Source organism: Phocoena phocoena, chromosome 11, assembly GCF_963924675.1.
Source record: "Phocoena phocoena chromosome 11, mPhoPho1.1, whole genome shotgun sequence".
In the NCBI taxonomy this organism is placed as follows: Eukaryota; Metazoa; Chordata; class Mammalia; order Artiodactyla; family Phocoenidae; genus Phocoena; species Phocoena phocoena.
In genome coordinates, this window is record NC_089229.1 from 94,991,891 (window position 1) to 95,010,353 (window position 18,463).

At 41.6% G+C, this 18,463-nt stretch overlaps 1 protein-coding gene across 1 annotated transcript in view; it reads right to left on the reverse strand.

Moving 5' to 3' along the window:
- The window catches only part of A2ML1 (alpha-2-macroglobulin like 1), a 43,008-nt gene extending 25,199 nt beyond the window's left edge, over nucleotides 1-17,809 (reverse strand). Inside the window, exons 1-12 of the mRNA XM_065887048.1 lie at nucleotides 17,745-17,809; nucleotides 17,077-17,260; nucleotides 16,604-16,766; nucleotides 15,804-15,856; nucleotides 7,977-7,997; nucleotides 7,097-7,256; nucleotides 6,375-6,459; nucleotides 5,755-5,881; nucleotides 5,158-5,272; nucleotides 4,710-4,819; nucleotides 3,537-3,704; nucleotides 1,781-2,008 (exon numbers count right to left, since the gene is read on the reverse strand). Of these exons, the coding sequence (XP_065743120.1) occupies nucleotides 1,781-2,008; nucleotides 3,537-3,704; nucleotides 4,710-4,819; nucleotides 5,158-5,272; nucleotides 5,755-5,881; nucleotides 6,375-6,459; nucleotides 7,097-7,256; nucleotides 7,977-7,997; nucleotides 15,804-15,856; nucleotides 16,604-16,766; nucleotides 17,077-17,260; nucleotides 17,745-17,809 (1,479 nt within the window). The remainder of the gene's footprint in view (nucleotides 1-1,780; nucleotides 2,009-3,536; nucleotides 3,705-4,709; nucleotides 4,820-5,157; nucleotides 5,273-5,754; nucleotides 5,882-6,374; nucleotides 6,460-7,096; nucleotides 7,257-7,976; nucleotides 7,998-15,803; nucleotides 15,857-16,603; nucleotides 16,767-17,076; nucleotides 17,261-17,744) is intronic.
- Between the last annotated feature and the right edge of the window lie 654 nt (nucleotides 17,810-18,463).

The window sequence follows — 18,463 nt, forward strand, 5'->3', positions numbered from 1 at the left end:
AAATATTTTGTAATAACCTATAAGGGAAAAGAATCTGAAAAAGAATTTATATATATACAAATTATATATATATATAAATAACTGAATCATGTTGCTGTACACCTGAAGCTAACACAACACTGTAAATCAACTATACATCAATAAAAAATTTTTTTTAAAAATTCAGTGGAAATGAGTATACCTTGAAGTTGTCTTGAGTCCTTCTGACATTTGACTCTCTGGAGGAGAAATCTCTTTTTAACTCTCCCCTCCTCTTCACTCTCCCTTGAAACTGAATTCACTGAGATGCTTTCTAAGCAGGCAGGCATCTCAGGCTCCAGTCAAGGGCTCTCTGGCCAGTTTCTCAGACTATCTTCCACACTGAGCAGCCCCAACTCCACTTTTCTCCTATAGGCCTCGCCACACTTCTGTCCCGAAGACAGTACATGTATTATCACTCTGCCTTATTATTTCCCACCTACTTCTCCTCATTCTGTTATTTAGGATGATTGTTTTAACTTGATGAAGATACTGGAATGATTCAGGGGGAGAAATTCTCTCAGAGACTTTAAGGAGATGATAAGGGAATAAAGAGACTCTGGCCCATCAAACCCAAGGTTCACATGAGTCTAAGTTCCTCACGATCATCAAGATGACCAGTAAAACTGCTTGCCTTTATATTTCTTTCAGTCTACAAGTTGTGACTTTATTTCCCCAGCAGAGCTGCTATCAATGTTAATTTTTTTTTTTTTGCAGTACGCGGGCCTCACATTGTTGTGGCCTCCCCTGTTACAGAGCACAGGCTCCGGACACGCAGGCTCAGGGGCCATGGCTCACGGGCCCAGCCGCTCCATGGCATGTGGGATCTTCCAGGACCGGGGCACGAACCCGCGTCCCCTGCATCGGCAGGCGGACTCTCAACCACTGCGCCACCAGGGAAGCCCTCAATGTTAATTTTTAACCCTATGTCATCTATTTAAAAATACTGACCAATGAAACACAGAATGAAATTTATTCTGAGTTGCCATCCCCTCCTCAACCTCCCTCTTACCCATCCACCGGGCTCCCTTTCAGCCCTGGTCAGCAACATTGTCTCATTTATTCCTAGTTTTATTTCCCCACACAATTTCCCTGGACTCCTGTTCAAAATCTCTTTATTCCCCATTTCCCCCCATCTTTTATACCTATATAAACACAGTGGCCACTGGCCACATGTGACTACTGGAGCCCATGAAATGTAACTAGTCCAAACTCCTTTAAGTATAAAATACATACTTTGAGTTTCAAAGATTTGCAATGCAGCTGAAACACAGAATGTAAAATATCTATTAATAATTTTTTATGTTGACTTCATGTGGAAATGATCATATGTTGGATATACTAGGTTAGACAAAATATATATATATATATATATATATATTTTTTTTTTTTTTTTTTTTTTTTTTTTTTGCAGTTGCCGAGCAACAGGCTCCGGATGCGCAGGCTCAGCGGCCATGGCTCACGGGCACAGCCGCTCCGCGGCATGTGGGATCTTCCCGGACCGGGGCACGAACCCGTGTCCCCTGCATTGGCAGGCGGACTCTCAACCACTGTGCCACCAGGGAAGCCCCAAAATATATTTTAAAAGTTAGTTTCCTCTGTTCTTTTAATTTTTTTGATGTGGCTTCTAAAAATTTAGAAATTATCTACGTGGCTTGCATTATATCTCTATCCAGACTGTCTGTTCACCCCGTCTAGCTCACTGTCTTTATTCCCTTTCCTTCCCAACACACTCGCACCCATCCCCATTTCCCAGTCTCACATAGTAGGAGAAGATGACTTCCTGGTCAGGTTCTGCATCAGCTGGATCGATGTAATACTCCACCAGCACTTCCTGGGGCCGGCCACATTCCAAGATGCCATTTGGCCGGTGGAGGGCAAGGAAGCTGCGAGCTGTGCTGTAGAAGGGGTTCAGGTACAGGTAGGCATTGTTGTAGTAAGGAGGCATTTCTTCTGAATCATATGCCGTTTCTTCCAATTGGAACATGCCCTGAGAAAGAGAGAGAGAGAAAAAAAAAGGCCTTACAATTCATGTACCCCAACCGTATTGACCCCATGGACTTGTTATGATTCTCAAATCTGTACTGCCTAAGAGTGGCATGTAGATATTTCACTAGAGGTTCAACCAAGAATATTTGAGGAGTCCATAATAGTGGTTATATGCAGCAGCATGTTGGTACAAAGGGGAGTAAAATAAGGGCTGAATTATAGTTGTCAGGAAGTAGGAAGTTGTGGATGATATACCTTCACAGACTGAAGCAGGGAAGAGATAACTGTGACTAAGAAATTAAAGGATATATCTCAGAAGTAAGAAAACTAGGTATAGAGGATAATAATCATTTCTAAGTAGAGTGATTGAATGATGCCTAGAGTACAGAAATACATAAATTAGCCACAGCAGAAATAATATGTATTTGCTTGAGCAGTGTAGCTGGATGATTGCATTAAAGGCTTCAATTCTTCATCCCTCCCCATAGCAACATCCTTTTTTATAGTTTTTTTTTTTCTTAATTTTATTTATTTTATTTGGTTGCACCAGGTCTTAGCTGGGGCAAGCAGGCTCCTTAGTTGCGGCTTGCCGGATCCTTTAGTTGAAGCACACGTTCTCCTTAGTTGCGGCTGGCGGGCTCTTTAGTTGCTGCGTTCGAACTCTTAGTTGAAGCAAGCATGTGGGATCTAGTTCCACGACCAGGGATCGAACCCAGGTTCCCTGCCTTGGGAGCGCAGAGTCTGAACCGCTGCACCACCAGGGAAGTCCACTTTACCAAGTGTGCCCTTTTAGTCTAACTGTGGACCTACCATGTGACTTGTTCTTGGGAATGGGTGTTAGCATACGCAAGATAAGTAGAGGCTTAGAAAAGCCCTTGAACGTCTGCTTTCGCTCTTGCATCGCTTCACTGCCATGGGAATATACCTGGGCTAGCTCAGTGGATTGTGAGATGTGTGGAGCGCCAGCCTACAGTCAGCTGACCCACAGACAAGGAAGTCCACCAAGATCGGTAGAGCTGCCCTTCTGTCTACCCAGCTACAGGAGCAATAAACACTTCCTGCTGTGTACACTAAAGCTCTGTAGTTGTCTGCTAAGCAGTAATGTGTGGTAACTGATAACTGATACAAGGAACCTTCCCTATAAGTTATGCAAAACCTAGAATTCTCTTCTTTGTTATTTTAATGAGTAACAGAAAGAGGGAAAAGGGGAATAGGAGGAAGAAGATGACTCTGAACCACTTTTTCCTCCCTAATCTGATTTCAAATAAAGGATCAGATAGAGATGGAGTTAAGTTATAAAATGAATTAGTAGAAATAGCAATTTTTATCTGAAGGTCATTTATTTGATTGGTATTAAAAATGGGATCTAAGAAAAACTTTTTGTCAGCTGAAGGGCAGGACCGGTGAATGGGGGAGATGGAATTCCCCAGGGGTGGTGGGTGGTGGTGTAGTGGGGGGAAAAGGAAAATTTTGACGTTTTCCTTCGGGGAGGCCTTCCTTCCTGGAAAGCTGGACCTCCCAGTGCTTACCTCCAGAGAAATGCCTTTCCCGTCCCAATTAGCCGTGTCCAGCTCGAAGGCAGCAAGACCTTCGTCGTCAGTCGTTAGGGTCTGCTTCATGGTTCCTTTTTCGCCACGAATCATCAGAAACACTGTATGACGCTTGAGGGGGGAGTCATCATGGCCCCTAACTCTTATCTGAGGGGTGAAGGTCATTAGGGCATTAGAGTCAGGTTTAGTGTAAGTTTGAAACTGTAAGAATACATTTCAGGAAAGAGTCCAGAGAAAGGTAAATGTGATTCAGGGGTTGGAAAGTAGGATCTATGAGGAATTGAAAAACACACAGAAGTAGCTTGGCCTGGAGCAGAAGTAGATTTGCCACATGGGTTATGAAGCGTCAGGGCCCTTCATTTGCATACAACCCTGCCAAGCCTCTGTACATTTTTTTTTGCTTTCATTTTCCTACAGAGAGACCCCTTCCACTCCTAAATTGTATAATCCTTAGGCTTTAAGAAAGTCTGGATCTACTCTTGGTCTAGAGAAAAGATGACTAAGGAATAAATGGGTCTAAATATGTACAACATTCTTGTGTTCAGCAGTTGTTTGGGAAGTGAAGAAAGCTGAGCTGGAGAGAGGGGTAGATTGCTAGCAATCAGCAAGAAAACACTACCAATGTTTAAATCTCTAAAAACAATGCTTCAGGAGCTATAAATGGCTCTCTGTCACAGGAAGCTTGATATTAACCTTGCCTAGATGCAGAAGCTCAGACTAGATGATCTCTCCAGATAACCTGCAGCTCTAAAATTCAAAGATTTAAACATGAGAATGTGAAGCCCTGGCATAAGGAAGGGCACTGAAGTCACATTAATATTCAAGGCACGTGTCATACGAGATTAAGGACACACAGTGCAAGGAGTCAAGCACATACTCTGAGGCAGGCTGCCTGGCTTTGATCATAGTTAACACTTACGAGCTTATGACCTTGGGAAAATCATTTAACCTCTCTGTGCCTCAGCCTCCTTATTTGTAAAGTGGGGCCAATAACAGTGCCTAACTCAGGATTGTTGTAAAGATTAAACAAGTGAATACACGTCAAGTACTTCGAACAATGCTAAGTTAGCTATTATCATATGTGTACAGGAAGGAGGTGACCGTGGATGGTTAAGCATTTCTTCGTCTGTGCAGAGACAAGTTTTAACATACCTTTCCACTGAAGGGGAAATTAGGGTAATAATAATAATTGGTGTCTTCAAAGGTCATTGAGCCCCTTTGTGAAGAAACGTAGATATGCCGAGTGGTATTGGCCTCCACACCTGCAGAGGGAAACCAGATGTATGATGATCTAAAAACCTGATAGATATCCTCACCTTCATGTTTAACACAAAATCCCTGAAAGGATGGTGCCACTGGAAGTAGGAAGCTGAATATATTTCTGGCCAAAGATCCAAACCAACTCCTCCTCCCCAAACTTTTGGAGAAACAGGGAGTGGATGGCAGAGGGAATCTGGCATTTCCCTTTGACTGTGAACTAGGAACAGAGTCCCTTCCAAACAGCGATGAGGGTGGGTCTTGACTCCTCTGAGTAGGTCTGGCTCTGGGACAGCTCTTTTCCTTTCTCTTTTCTTAATGAACCAAGGAGCATCTCACTTACCTGTCCCTTCTTCCACCATAGTAGCCACAATACCGATGTCCCGTCTGTAAGAACGACTAGTGAAGTCGAAGGTAGACATGGCCACAGAAGCTGAGAGGCATCCTGCTTTGTCAGTCTAATGACACAATCAGAGAGAGAGAGAGGGAGAGAGAGGATGAATAACCTAATCTTTACTTCCATTTCATGATGTCCTGTAGAAGAAAATAAGTTCTCATCTCTATACTTTCATTTCTCCAATTTTAAGATAGAAACCCCATCCCATAACATGAAGTATATACCCACACATATATAATTATAAAGCAACTTGGAAGTTCCAAGATATGAGGAGAAAAGAACCCACTTCAGAACAGGAAAATTTTATCTCCTAAGGGTTTAGGTTCATTTCTTGATTCCAAGGCAGATTCTAAAAGGCTTTATCTTTTGTGGGGATAAAAAAGACTGCCTTGTTCTTTGGAACTGGGATAATAACCATGTGAAATGCTTTCTACTTTGGGTTTTTGTTTGTTTGTTTGTTTTTAACCACTTTTCTATATTGGTGCTTACTTACTCTTTAGGACATAGGAACTAAGGTTCCTTTTCTACATCCCATTTACTCACCTTTCCAGAGATATTCTTGCATCTGTCAGATGGGAATTCCCCTTCTGGCCCTGGAGGCCAGTAAGTATATGCCTTTTGACACACTGATACACGCACTATCCCAGGCACGGGCTTTCCATAGGTGTACCTGACCCAGAAAAGCATGAGAGTCAGAGTTGGGCAATTCTACTTACGATCCAACCCTCCTCCTCCAAACACCACTTTTCCTTCTCTCTCACATTCCCACCTCTGGAAGTACTCTGACAGTCCTAGCCTTCTCCAGCTCCCATTCACATCCCTGCTTTGCTCAAAGCCTTAGAGTATTGCCATTTCACAATAAATACCATCCAAAGGACAACAACAGTGTCTTTCTTTTTCCTTACTCCTATTTCCCCATGGGATTCAATATTGTGCTCTGTACAAAGGAGACACTAAATCAATAATGCTGGCTGAGAGAGCAGTGGAAAGTCAGGACAGAAGCACAATTAGAACACGTGTTCTTGCAGAACTCTTGACTCTGGACTACATAAAGCATCCCAAGGTTTAGCTGCTGCCTCCACAATCCCTCTTTCCATAACACTCCCTCACAACATCTCTCAATATAGCTTTACTCCTCACTGGATCCAGAGCTTTATTCTTACCTACAGCAAATTTTCACCAAGAAAGAATTGTCTACCATTGATAACTGTTTGGGTTCCACCACTTCCAACTTAAACTTAGGCAGCACTGGAGAGAGATGGAAAACGAAGAGGAAGAAGGTTTTACCATACAGGTAGTGGTCAAAAAGAGGTAGTTTAAAGTAGAGGGGTATAAAGCAGTGATAATTAATTAGCTAATTAAATTAACAGGGCATTATTAAGGTAAAAAGCTCCTGAAGTTACCATCCGGTTTAGCACTAAAAGGAACAAATAATCCCTCTGGGTTTTTTGTTTGTTTGTTTTTAGGTAAGAAGTGGATTTATTTAGAGAGAAACACACTCCACAGATAGAGTGTGGGCCATTTCAGAAGGCGAGAGGCCCAAGAATATGGGGCAGTTAGTTTTTATGGGCTGGGTAATTTCAAAGGCTAATAAGTGGGAGGATTATTCCAACTATTTTGGGGACGGGGCAGAGATTTCCAGTAATTGGTCCACTGTCCACTTTTTGATCTTTGATGGTCAGCCTGGGAACTGTCATGGCTCTGGTGGGTGTGCCACTTAGCTTATGCTAATGTGTTACAATGGGCGTATAATGAGGCTCAAGGTCCACTGGAAGTCAAATCTTCCACCATCTTGGACCTAGTTCCTAATAGATTTTACTTGACCTTTGCTGATTTTGACACAAGATTATGTCCAACACTTTGACCTACTAATTCTCCCACCTACCATATTCTTCCACACTGAAGGTGCCAAAGGTCTTGCCCTCTGCCACAGCCACACTGTAGGTGCCCAGCGTCGCCTCTGGTGCCAGTTGGAAGGACAGGTCTACAATGCCTTCCTTGGGCACCACGTTCAGCCACTGTGCAATCCTATTGTCGTTTGGATCCTGTGTCCATTAAAAAGAAATCCCATGACGTGCCTGCCTCTTTGATTCCCACCCTGCACTGCAGAAAGCAGGTAAAGAAGCAAAAAGAACCTAAAGAATCCCACCCATTGCTCGTGACCCCCATGGTCTGTGTCCAGGAAGAAAAGGGCCCTTGTGGATTCAAACAATCAGACTGAGTCCTTTAAAATGTTATCATGTTTCAGAAAGTGGGCTTTAGGATGCCCTTTACAAAGAGTGATTATTCTTGGTCCCTTAAGAGGGGCAATGCTGAGGGGACTGATTGTAAGATACCTGAATGATAGGTAATTTGATAGAAACATGGAGGGGAAGCTGTGAGGAATTTCGCCTTCTTAATACTTCTCACAGGTATTCTCGTCATGCTCAATGGTTGAGTGTCTGTGATAATAGCCAACCCAAAGACTAAGAGTACAGAACAAACCCTCGTTGGACTGATACAGCGCAGAGAAGGTACAGGCATCAGAGAAGGAAGGTTCATCACTATAGGGGTTGGTGTCCTTATTTACAGAGGTTTAACACTGAGAGGGGCAGGGTGGGCAGAGGCAAGAGAACAGGCACAGCTTAGGCGGGATTGCAGATACTTTGTGCTGGTGCAGAGTCTCAGGCTCTGGGCCAAGATCCCAGAGTCGTTGCTGACTTCAAGCTTTAGCACCAACCACCTTCTCCACAACTGACAGAAAAGAAAAAGAAACTTCTACTTACTTGCAGTTCCACAACGGAGTACTGAAAAGGAAAACCAGATAATATGGGTTAAAGAAGAACCATCACTAAGGATAGGCTTGCTGAAAGCAAAAAGTTCACGAAGGCCTCTCTCTTTCTCTGTTGCCCACTCCTTCCTTTCTAAATGTCTCTTTTGTGCCCTGGCAAGAGTAACAGTGGGGCAAAGGCTTATTGGCTGGCGGAGGAGAGAGAAGAGCTTTCCTAAAGGGATTGCCAGTCTCCAAAAAATTTGAAGAAATGGAACTTCAGACCCTCAGCATCCGTCAGTGCTCTGTGACTGAGCTCCTCCACAACATGCCCTAAGAGAAAATATTAGTTATCTGGAGGCTCCACCATGTTTAAACCTCTTCTTGGTAGCTGACATTCTCCTGGCCTCCTCCTCCACTTTCTTTTTTTTTTTTTTTTTTTTTCGGTACGCGGGCCTCTCACTGTTGTGGCCTCTCCCGTTGCGGAGCACAGGCTCCGGACGCGCAGGCTCAGCGGCCATGGCTCACGGGCGCAGCCACTCCGCGGCATGCGGGATCCTCCCGGACCGGGGCGCGAACCCATGTCCCCTGCATCGGCAGGCGGACCCCCAACCACTGCGCCACCAGGGAAGCCCCTCCTCCACTTTCTGAATGCCAGTGGGCAGGAACCTTTCAAGCATTGCAAAATAATTTCTTAAAAAAAAAAAAAAAGTTTAAAAGAGCTCCATCAAAGGATCATGTACCATTTCCTCAAGCAAATGGATATTAAAACCACTAAGTTCAATTGGAGAATGAGTCTTTGTGCTAGTTGTCAGTGTCACCCCAAAATTACTCGCTAATTTCAAAAAAAGGACACACCTTATCATTGGAGAAATTAGGCTGTCATCACCTTAACTAAGTAATCAAACTCACCATCACTAATAATGGGACAACCTGACATTATGTGCCTCCAGTGATGTATTTGAGGTTCACAGCATGACCTATTTTTCTTTCACCAAATATTTTTTACCGAAAGTTTAGCTTAAACCTAATTAAGACTTCAGAGCTACTTCCAGAAGATAAAGGAACAAGTTATATTACACAGTAAGGAAATAATCAGGCAAATCAAGAATATCAAATATTCCATAAGACAACTAGGCTTCCTCAAAAGTCAATATCATATTCCAGAATGCGGACATTCTATAAGTCATCTAGCCTGATCTCTCTCTCACCCTCTCTCTCAAAAAAAAAAAAAAAAAAAAAATCTAATAAGAAAATAAGGAGGATTTGTTTAGATTAAGAGAAATTTTTGAAATGTAACAATCAAATGTAATGCATGAATTTGATCAGATCATAGTTTGGAAAAAAAACTCAGTTATTTGGAAAAATTAGAGCTGAACATTAAATGATATTAAATAATTATTGTTAATTTTCTAAGGTGTTATAATAATATGATGATTATTTAAGATACACTTTTAAAAGATGCAGGGATCTAAATAAATAAAGCAAATATTAACAGACATAAAGGGAGGAATTGACAGTAACACAATAATAGTAGGGGACTTTAACACCCCATGCACGTCAATGGACAGGTCATCCGGAAAGAAACTCAGTAGGGAAACAGTGGCTTTAAATGACTTATTAGACCAAATGAACATGTATATGTTCATATATATATATGAACATATAGAGAGATATATTTCTATATATAATATAATATAGAACATTCTATCCAAAAGCAGCCAAATGCACATTCTTTTCAAGTGTACATTGAACACTATAGCATGATAGACACATGATAGGCCACAAAAAGAATCTCAATAAATTTAAGAAAACTGAAATCATATCAAGTATCTTTTTCAACCATGACACTATGAGACTAAAAATCAACTACAAGATAAAAACAGCAAAAAACATAAACCCATGGAGGCTAACCAACATGTTATTAGACAACCAATGGATCACTGAAAAAAATCAAAAAATAAAATACTTGGAGACAACAAAAACAAAAACACAATGATACAAAATCTATGGGATGCAGCAAAAGCAATTCTAAGAGGGAAGTTTATAGTAATACAAGCCTACCTCAGGAAATAAGAAAAATCTCAAAAAAACCCCACAACCTAACCTTATATCTAAAGGAACTAGAAAAGAAGAACAAACAGAACCCAAAGTTAGTGGAAGGAAATTATAAAGATCAGAGCAGAAATAAATGAAATAGAGGCAAAAAAAAAAAAAAAAAAAAAGAAAAGATCAATGAAACTAAGAGGTGATTCCTCAAAAAAGATAAACAAATTGATAAGCCTTTAGCCAGACTCATCAAGAAAAAAAAGAGAGGGCCCAAATTAATAAAACCAAAAATGAAAAAGGAGAAGTGACAATCAACACCTCAGAAATACGAAGGTTTGTAAGAGATTACCATGAATAATCACCCCTCAATAAAATGGACAACCTAGAAGAAATGGACAAATTTCTAGAAATGTACAATCTCCCAAGACTAAACTGGAAGAAATAGAAAATATGAACAGACCAATTATCATTAATAAAATTGAATCAGTAATTTTTTAAAAACTCTCAACACACAGAAGTCCAGGACCAGATGGCTTCATAGATGACTTCTATCAAACATTTAGAGAAGAGTTCTCAAACTATTCCAAAAAATTGCAGAGGAAGGAATGCTTTACAACTTATTCTATGAGGTCAGCATCACCCTGATACCAAAACCAGACAAAGATATCACAAAAAAAGAAAATTAAAGGCCAATATCATTGATGAACATGGATGCAAAAATCTTCAATAAAATGTTAGCAAACCAGATCCAACAGTACATTAAAAGGATCATACAACATGATCAAGTGGAATTTATCCTAAGGATGCAAGGGTGGTTCAATACCCACAAATCAATCAATGTGAAACACCAAACAAATTGAAGAATAAAAATCATGTGACCATCTCAACAGATACATAAAAAGCTTTTGACAAGATTAAACATCCATTTATAATTAAAAAAAAAAAACTCTCAACAAAGTGGGTATAGAGGGAACATACCTAACATAATAAAGGCCATATATGACAAGCCCACAGCTAACATCATACTCAACAGTGAAAAGCTGAAAGCACTTCCTCTAAGATCAGGAGCAAGACACTGATTCCCAAAGAAGTAAAACTGTCATTGTTTATAGACAGCCTGATACTATACATAGAAAATCCTAAAGATACCACCAAAAAAATAACTAAAACTCACCAATAAATTTGGTGAGGTTACAGATACAAAATTAATATACAGAAATCTGTTTCATTTCTATACACTATCAGAAAGAGAAATTAAGAAAATGATCCCAATTACAATCACATCAAAAAGAGTAAAATACCTAGGAGTAAATCTGAGGAAGTAAAAGACCAGTACTCAGAAAACTGTAAGACACTGATGAAAGAAATTGAAGATGATACAAACAATGGAAAGATATAACATGTTCATGGATTGGAAGAATTAATATTGTTAAAATGACCATACTACCCAAGGCAATCTACAGACTCAATGCAATCTCTATCAAAATACCAATGGCATTTTTCACAGAACTAGAATAAATAATTCTAAACTTTGTATGGAAACACGATAGATGCCAAATAGCCAAAACAATCTTGAGAAAGAAGAACAAAGCTGCAGTCATCATGCTCCCTGATTTCAAACTATACTACAAACCTATAGTAATCAAAATGGTATGGTACTGGCACAAAACCAGATACATAGATCAATGGAATAGAATAGAGAGCCCAGAAATGAGCCCACACATATATGGGCAATTAATCTACAACAAAGGAGGTAAGAATATATAATGGGGAAAAGACATCCTCTTCAATATAAATGGCACTGGGAAAGCTGGACAGCTACATGCAAAAGAATCAAAGTGGTCTACTCTCTCACACCATACACAAAAATAAATTCAAAATGGATTAAAGACTTAAATGTTAAACCTGAAACCATAAAAATTTTAGAAGAAAACATAGGCAGTAAACTCTTTGACACTGGTCTTAGTAATTATTTTTTGGATATGTCTCCTCAGGTAAGGGAAGAAAAAGCAAAAAATGTTTAATGGCACTACATCAAACTAAAGAGCTTTTTCACAGTGAAAGAAACTATCAACAAAATGAAAAGGCTGCCTCCTGAATGGGAGAATATATTTACAAATGATATATCTGATAAAGGGATAATATCCAAAATATACAAAGATATCATACAACTCAACATCAAAAAAAGCAACCCAATAAAAAAAAAAAAAGGGCAGAACTTCCCTGGTTGCGCAGTAGTTAAGAATCCACCTGCCAATGCAGGGGACATGGATTCAAGCCCTGGTCCGGGAAGATCCAACATGCCACAGAGCAACTAAGCCCATGTGCCACAACTACTGAGCCTGTGCTCTAGAGCCCACGAGCCACAACTACTGAGTCCACGCACTGCAACTACTGAAGCCTGCATGCCTAGAGCCCGTGCTCCACAACAAGAGAAGCCACCGCAATGAGAAGCCCATGCAGTGCAATGAAGAGTAGCCCATTCGCCACAACTAGAGAAAGCCCACGCAGCAATGAAGACCCAATGCAACAAAAAAATTTTAAAAAGAAGATGTAATATATATATATATATATATATATATATAATGGAATATTACTCAGCCATAAAAAAAATGAAATCTTGCCATTTGCAACAACATGGATGGACCTAGAGGGCATTATGCTAAGTGAAATAAGCCAGACAGAGAAAGACAAATACTGTATGATTTCACATATATGTAAAATCTAAAAAACAAAACAAATGAACAAGCATAACAAAACAGAAACAGAGTCATAGATACAGAGAACAAACTGGTGGTTGTCAGAGGGGTGTGGGGTGCAGAAAGGAAAGAAATAGTTGAGGGTGATTAAGAGGTGCAAATTTCCAGCTGCAAAATAAATGAGTCATGGGTATGAAATGTACAGTGTGGGGAGTATAGTCCAAATCTGTGTAATATTTTTGTAGGGTGACAGATGACAACTGGACTTAGGAGATCAGTTTGAAATGTTTAGCAATATCAAATCATTATGTGATGTAACAGGTACTAACATAGTGTTGTAGGTCAATTATACTTAAAAAACAAACAAACTCATAGAAAAAGATCAGATTTGGGAATTCCCTGCGGTACATGATTAGGACTCGGCGCTTTCACTGCCGAAGTCCCAGGTTCAATCCTTGGTCAGGGAACTAAGATCCTGCAAGCCATGCGGCCTGGCAAAGAAGAAGATCAGATTTTTTGCTACCAAGTCAGGGGATGGGGGGATGGGGAATTGGATGAAGACGGTCAAAAGGTACAAACTCCCGGGCTTCCCTGGTGGCGCAGTGGTTGAGAGTCCACCTGCCGATGCAGGGGACACGGGTTCGTGTCCCGGTCCAGGACTATCCCACATGCCGCGGAGCGGCTGGGCCTGTGAGCCATGGCCGCTGAGCCTGCGCGTCCGGAGCCTGTGCTCCGCAACGGGAGAGGCCACAACAGTGAGAGGCCCGCGTACCACAAAAAAAAAAAAAAAAAAAAAAGGTACAAACTTCCAGTTACAGGAAACATAAGTACTAGGGATATAACCTGATAAATATAATTCACACTGCTGCATGCTATATATAGAAGTTGCTAAGAGATTAAATCCTAAGAGTTCTCATCGCAAGGAAAATTTTTTTCTACTTCCTTAATTTTGTATCTATATGAGAGGACAGATGTTCACTAACCTTATTGTGATACAGTACTGTATGCCAATTATATCTCAATAAAACTGGAAAGTAAAAAACAGTTATCGCAGGTAATATCTCTCTTTCTGGTCCAATCCCACCCATACACACCCCCCACCCCCATCTACATTCTTTTAGGCATTTAAGAAAGAAGTAAATGTTTCTCCTGACTCTCTGGGACCTTGATTGCCTTCAGCTCACAATAATCCACATGCCAAAGTGGCACATTTAGGGTGGCAGTTAAGGGGTGGGGAGAATATTCTGCCCTCCTTCCTTAAGGGAAGAATAGGACATGTACAAACCGGGCTCTTTACACAATAAGGAGGCAAGTATCACTGAGATTACTGTGGATTGCTATAAATTCTACAAAAAAACACAACAAACAAAAGAAACCAGTTCCTCAGAGAGCAAAGTACTTTTCTCACACAGGGAGTCAAGAAGCAGATTTGGACACCAGTCAGGCAGAAGCAGTCTCTGGAAGGAAACAAGTGTTCAGCTAGGAAGATAGCATTTGCAGTGGAAGCTGCCTGAGGTTTCTGAATAAATGGGTGTAGTAACCAAGTTAGATAGAATCAGTTAGTATCATGTATGCTTCAGTTGCTTGAGGATAAAATCCTGAGCTTTGTAAACTCACAATTTTTGTCACTCTGTTACGGAGTAAAAAAACGTTTAGTTAATTTCAGTGTTTCATTTGGAGTTTCAAATTCAGTGTTTCAAATTTTCAGTATTTCAAGTTGGAACTTGGAGCAGGGGCTGACTAAAGAAATGGTGTGAGGAGGAAGGAGTAATTTGACAACAGAAATAGAGCATAGCTATGGAAATCAGAGCACCCCTCAGCAATTCGGCTCAATTTGAGCATAGGAAAGATAATGTAAGAGGGGTAGCTAATGAGATCAACCTCCAGGGGGCAGTAGAGTCTAAAATAACTGGCTGTGGCTACACTTTAACCCTTGCATACCCTCTTTTCAGCTCTGGAATCAACACTCTGTTTAAGAAGTAAGTACTTAATATTACACCCAACTGATAAAGAATACAGCTGATACGAAGAAGAAACTGAAAAGAATTCTAAATCGGGAAAGAAAGTGGTTGGAGGAGGCTACCAATTAATAAAAAGCTTATAGCTTCCCTGTGCACTGGGAAAGGAAACAGCAGTTCTGAAAACATGGAGATGGAAATATAAGTAATGCTTTCTCCAAAATTATCTTTTAAATTTTCATTTGAATACATGGGCTGTAACTGAAGGAAAAAGAAGACAGCCAGGAGTGTCTGAGAGGTCTTTCAAAAGCACTTAGAAATGACACAAGAAAAAAAAAATTGAGAGCAAACCTATCATAAGGCTAATGGTTCTAGCGATCAGGTAGTTCAAGGAGAATTTAAGTATTCACCAAATGTTACCACATTTTTACCTTTGGCAACAGAACTTTACCTTAAAAGAATTGTCTGCTCTATAAGTTACCTTGCCTCATAGCAAAAAAAAAAAAAAAAGATGGTGGGGGTGGATATTCTTATTTCTTCCTTCTGTTAAATACACTCCTGAATTATTTCTTAGTATTTGAGCTGCAAAGCCACTAGGTGTCACTCCTGGAGGGAAAGTCTTGAAGTTTGCAAGAAACTCTTTTAAAAACAGCAGCAAATGAAACCATCTCTCAGGAATGTTAACCTAATTGATGTTCTCAGCTATCAAACATGGCAGCTGGGCTTCCCTGGTGGCGCAGTGGTTGGGAGTCTGCCTGCTGATGCAGGGGACACGGGTTCGTGCCCCAGTCCGGGAAGATCCCACATGCCGCGGAGCGGCTAGACCTGTGAGCCATGGCCGCTGAGCCTGCACGTCCGGAGCCTGTGCTCCGCAACGGGAGAGGCCACAACAGTGAGAGGCCCGTGTACTGCAAAAAAAAAAACAAACATGCAGCTAGATGCCTCTGCATGTTTTCAGGCAGACAAGGGCGGGGACGATTTGGATGTGTGCCCGGAGTCTAGAACTTCAGTTCCCACAAGCGTTCTGCACCTAGAGGGCCTCCCCACCCCGGAAAGAATCTCTTCTCTTCCCTCTTCTCTCTCAGTCAGCCCTACCCCTTTCCCTTTCCCTGTCCCTCTTCCCAACTAAATTCTCACCTGGTCATTCACTGGAACAAAGTTGCTGGTGAGGGTGACGATGCGAAAATGCACTAGAAGGAAACAGGCATCATTAGCAAAGGGGATTTTTTTTCCCCCTCTCAGAATCTTTCTTTCTTCCACCCTTTCTGCTTCCTGACACATACTTCTTAGTCAGCAAAATCCCATCAGGTTTTACTTTTGTAATAAAACCTAGTCTGACAGAGAGCTCACAACCCAAACGGTTTTTCTTCCCGGCTCCTGACTTTGAAACCTCAGAATGGAATCCCCTTCTAAGGCAGAAGGAACAAATACGAATCACAGGGCTCCAGCCAAATGCCCTTGATGATGCTTTCTGATTTGTACACAAGCAGCTTGCTGTGAGAACTAAGCACCCTGCTGTGAGAACCAAGCACCCAGTTACACCTGCCAAATTCCATTCCAAGAGAAATGTGTATTTTGTTTTATTTTATTTATTGACTTATTTGTGGTTTTGGCCGCACCACTCGGCTTGTAGAATCTTAGTTCCCCGACCAGGGATCAAACCCAGGCCCACAGCAGTGAAAGCACCGGGTCCTAATCACTGGACCACCGGGGGACTTCCCTGTCTTTTGTTTTAGATACACACACACAGTAGCAACTCCACCAACTAGTCTTTTGTGTTTGTAGTACTGCATGTATTCAACACCCATAACCCTTCACCCCTCCAGAACCCCCTCTCTTCCTTGGTCCACTGGCCTGCCACCAACCCGCAAAGCCCCTCTACCGATGGGTGCAGCTGTTCCCAGGCTTTTGTCTCATCCCATCTGTGTGCCTCTTACCTTGCTGCCCTGGGTTATAGACAGGTTTGTCAGTTTGTATAAAGATGCCATTCTGCTGCCTCTGAATTAGAACACTTTTCTTCTCCTCAAAGTTGATTTTATTTCCAGTTCCTCTCACCCGGACCGTGGCTACTTCTTCTGTGCCACCAGAAGGAAGTGGTACCTGGCCAAGACAAGGGAGCTCTGGGAAGGAGTAGGAGACTGGGGGAACAGAATCAACCCGTCTCAACCCAAGAGGGAGAATCAAAGGAAAGAAATGAGTTAGATAGGGGTAGCAAGGGTAGAGCCATTAAAAAGTTGCCAGAGAATAATATCAGAAGTTATGTCCAGGAATTGAAGTTTAGGAGAGATAGGTTTAAAGGCCATGGCAAGAGTAAAATTACAGAAAACATACTTAAAGAGAAATTATAGTGAATACCCAGGGAGGAGAATAGGAAAGTTGAGGACTACAGTTGGGCTAAGCCTGTACTTACTGAAAAGGACTTGCAATGCAAGAGCTTCGTCTTCGATCCAGAATGTGTTAGCAATGTGTGGGTCTTGCCCTTGGTCTCCAGACTGATAGTAAATTTTACATCATCGTACCCAGGGCTCAGATCCAAACAAACCTTCTGAGTAGAAGGGAACTTAAGATGAGCTGGTAATGTCACCAGGTAGTTTCTGTTGAAGAAGCAAAAGGATTTCAGGGCAGTAATGATACATCTATTTAATACAAAATTAATCCCTCTCCTGAGCACTCAGCATATAGCAATGAATTAAACAGACCAAGCCCCTGTCTTTATGAGCCTTATTTTCTATAAGGGAGAAGCAGAAAAGTAACAAATAACTCAGTTTGCAGCCTTAAACCTCCCACCAGTAGACCATCATTGAGAACCTGGACCTAGGGTACCACGGAGGAAATTAGTTCTCTTACAGAGAACAGGGTACTAGGAGGCTAGTATATTTTAATATCATTTTTTTTAAGTTTCTTCCTGTCATCTTACCTTTTCTCTCTGGGTAAAGGAAAAGTGAAACCAAAGAAAGGAAAAGATGAGAAGGAAATTAAAATAAACCAGAGGTTATCTCCTGTTCCCCATAGTTATATTTGAGAAGGATAGACGAAGAAGCCGCCTGCCCTAAATCAACGCTGACACCAGCCACTTACAGGGGGTGTCTTTCTGCCATGGCTGGCAATAAGGCCAATATTCCTAAAAGGAGTTGAGCCCACATCTTTGCGGGTGGGACAGATTCCCCAGGACCAGGAACCAGAGGTCTGCTCACCCACTGTGGCATATATATGGAGCTATGGCTGATGCCGCAGCCAATCACCTTTTGGGGCCTCAGGCAGAGGTGGTATACCAGGGTAGGGCTTCTATTCACTTCCTCAAATTTATTTGTCCCTGAAACATTCACACTGGCTCAGCCAGTCTATAAAACCTGTTTGGGGAAAAAAAACATGCTGAGTATTCATAGCAGTAAAGTTCTAAGAACAAGTTTTAGATCCTTCCCTTTTTTCCTGGCTTTATTCCAAATTCCCATCCCCATTGGATCTTTTTTTCTCTTTTTATTATTCTATTAAGACTTATTTGGGGGACTTCGCTGATGGTGCAGTGATTAGGAGTCCGCCTGCCAATGCGGGGGACACGGGTTCGAGCGCTGGTCTGGGAGGATCCCACATGCCGCGGAGCAACTGGGCCCGTGAGCCACAACTACTGAGCCTGCGCGTCTGGAGCCTGTGCTCCGCAACGAGAGGCCGCGACAGTGAGAGGCCCGCGCACTGCGATGAAGAGTGGCCCCCGCTCGCCGCAACTAGAGAAAGCCCTCGCACAGAAACAAAGACCCAACACAGCCAAAAACAAATAAATTTTTTAAAAAAACAAAAAA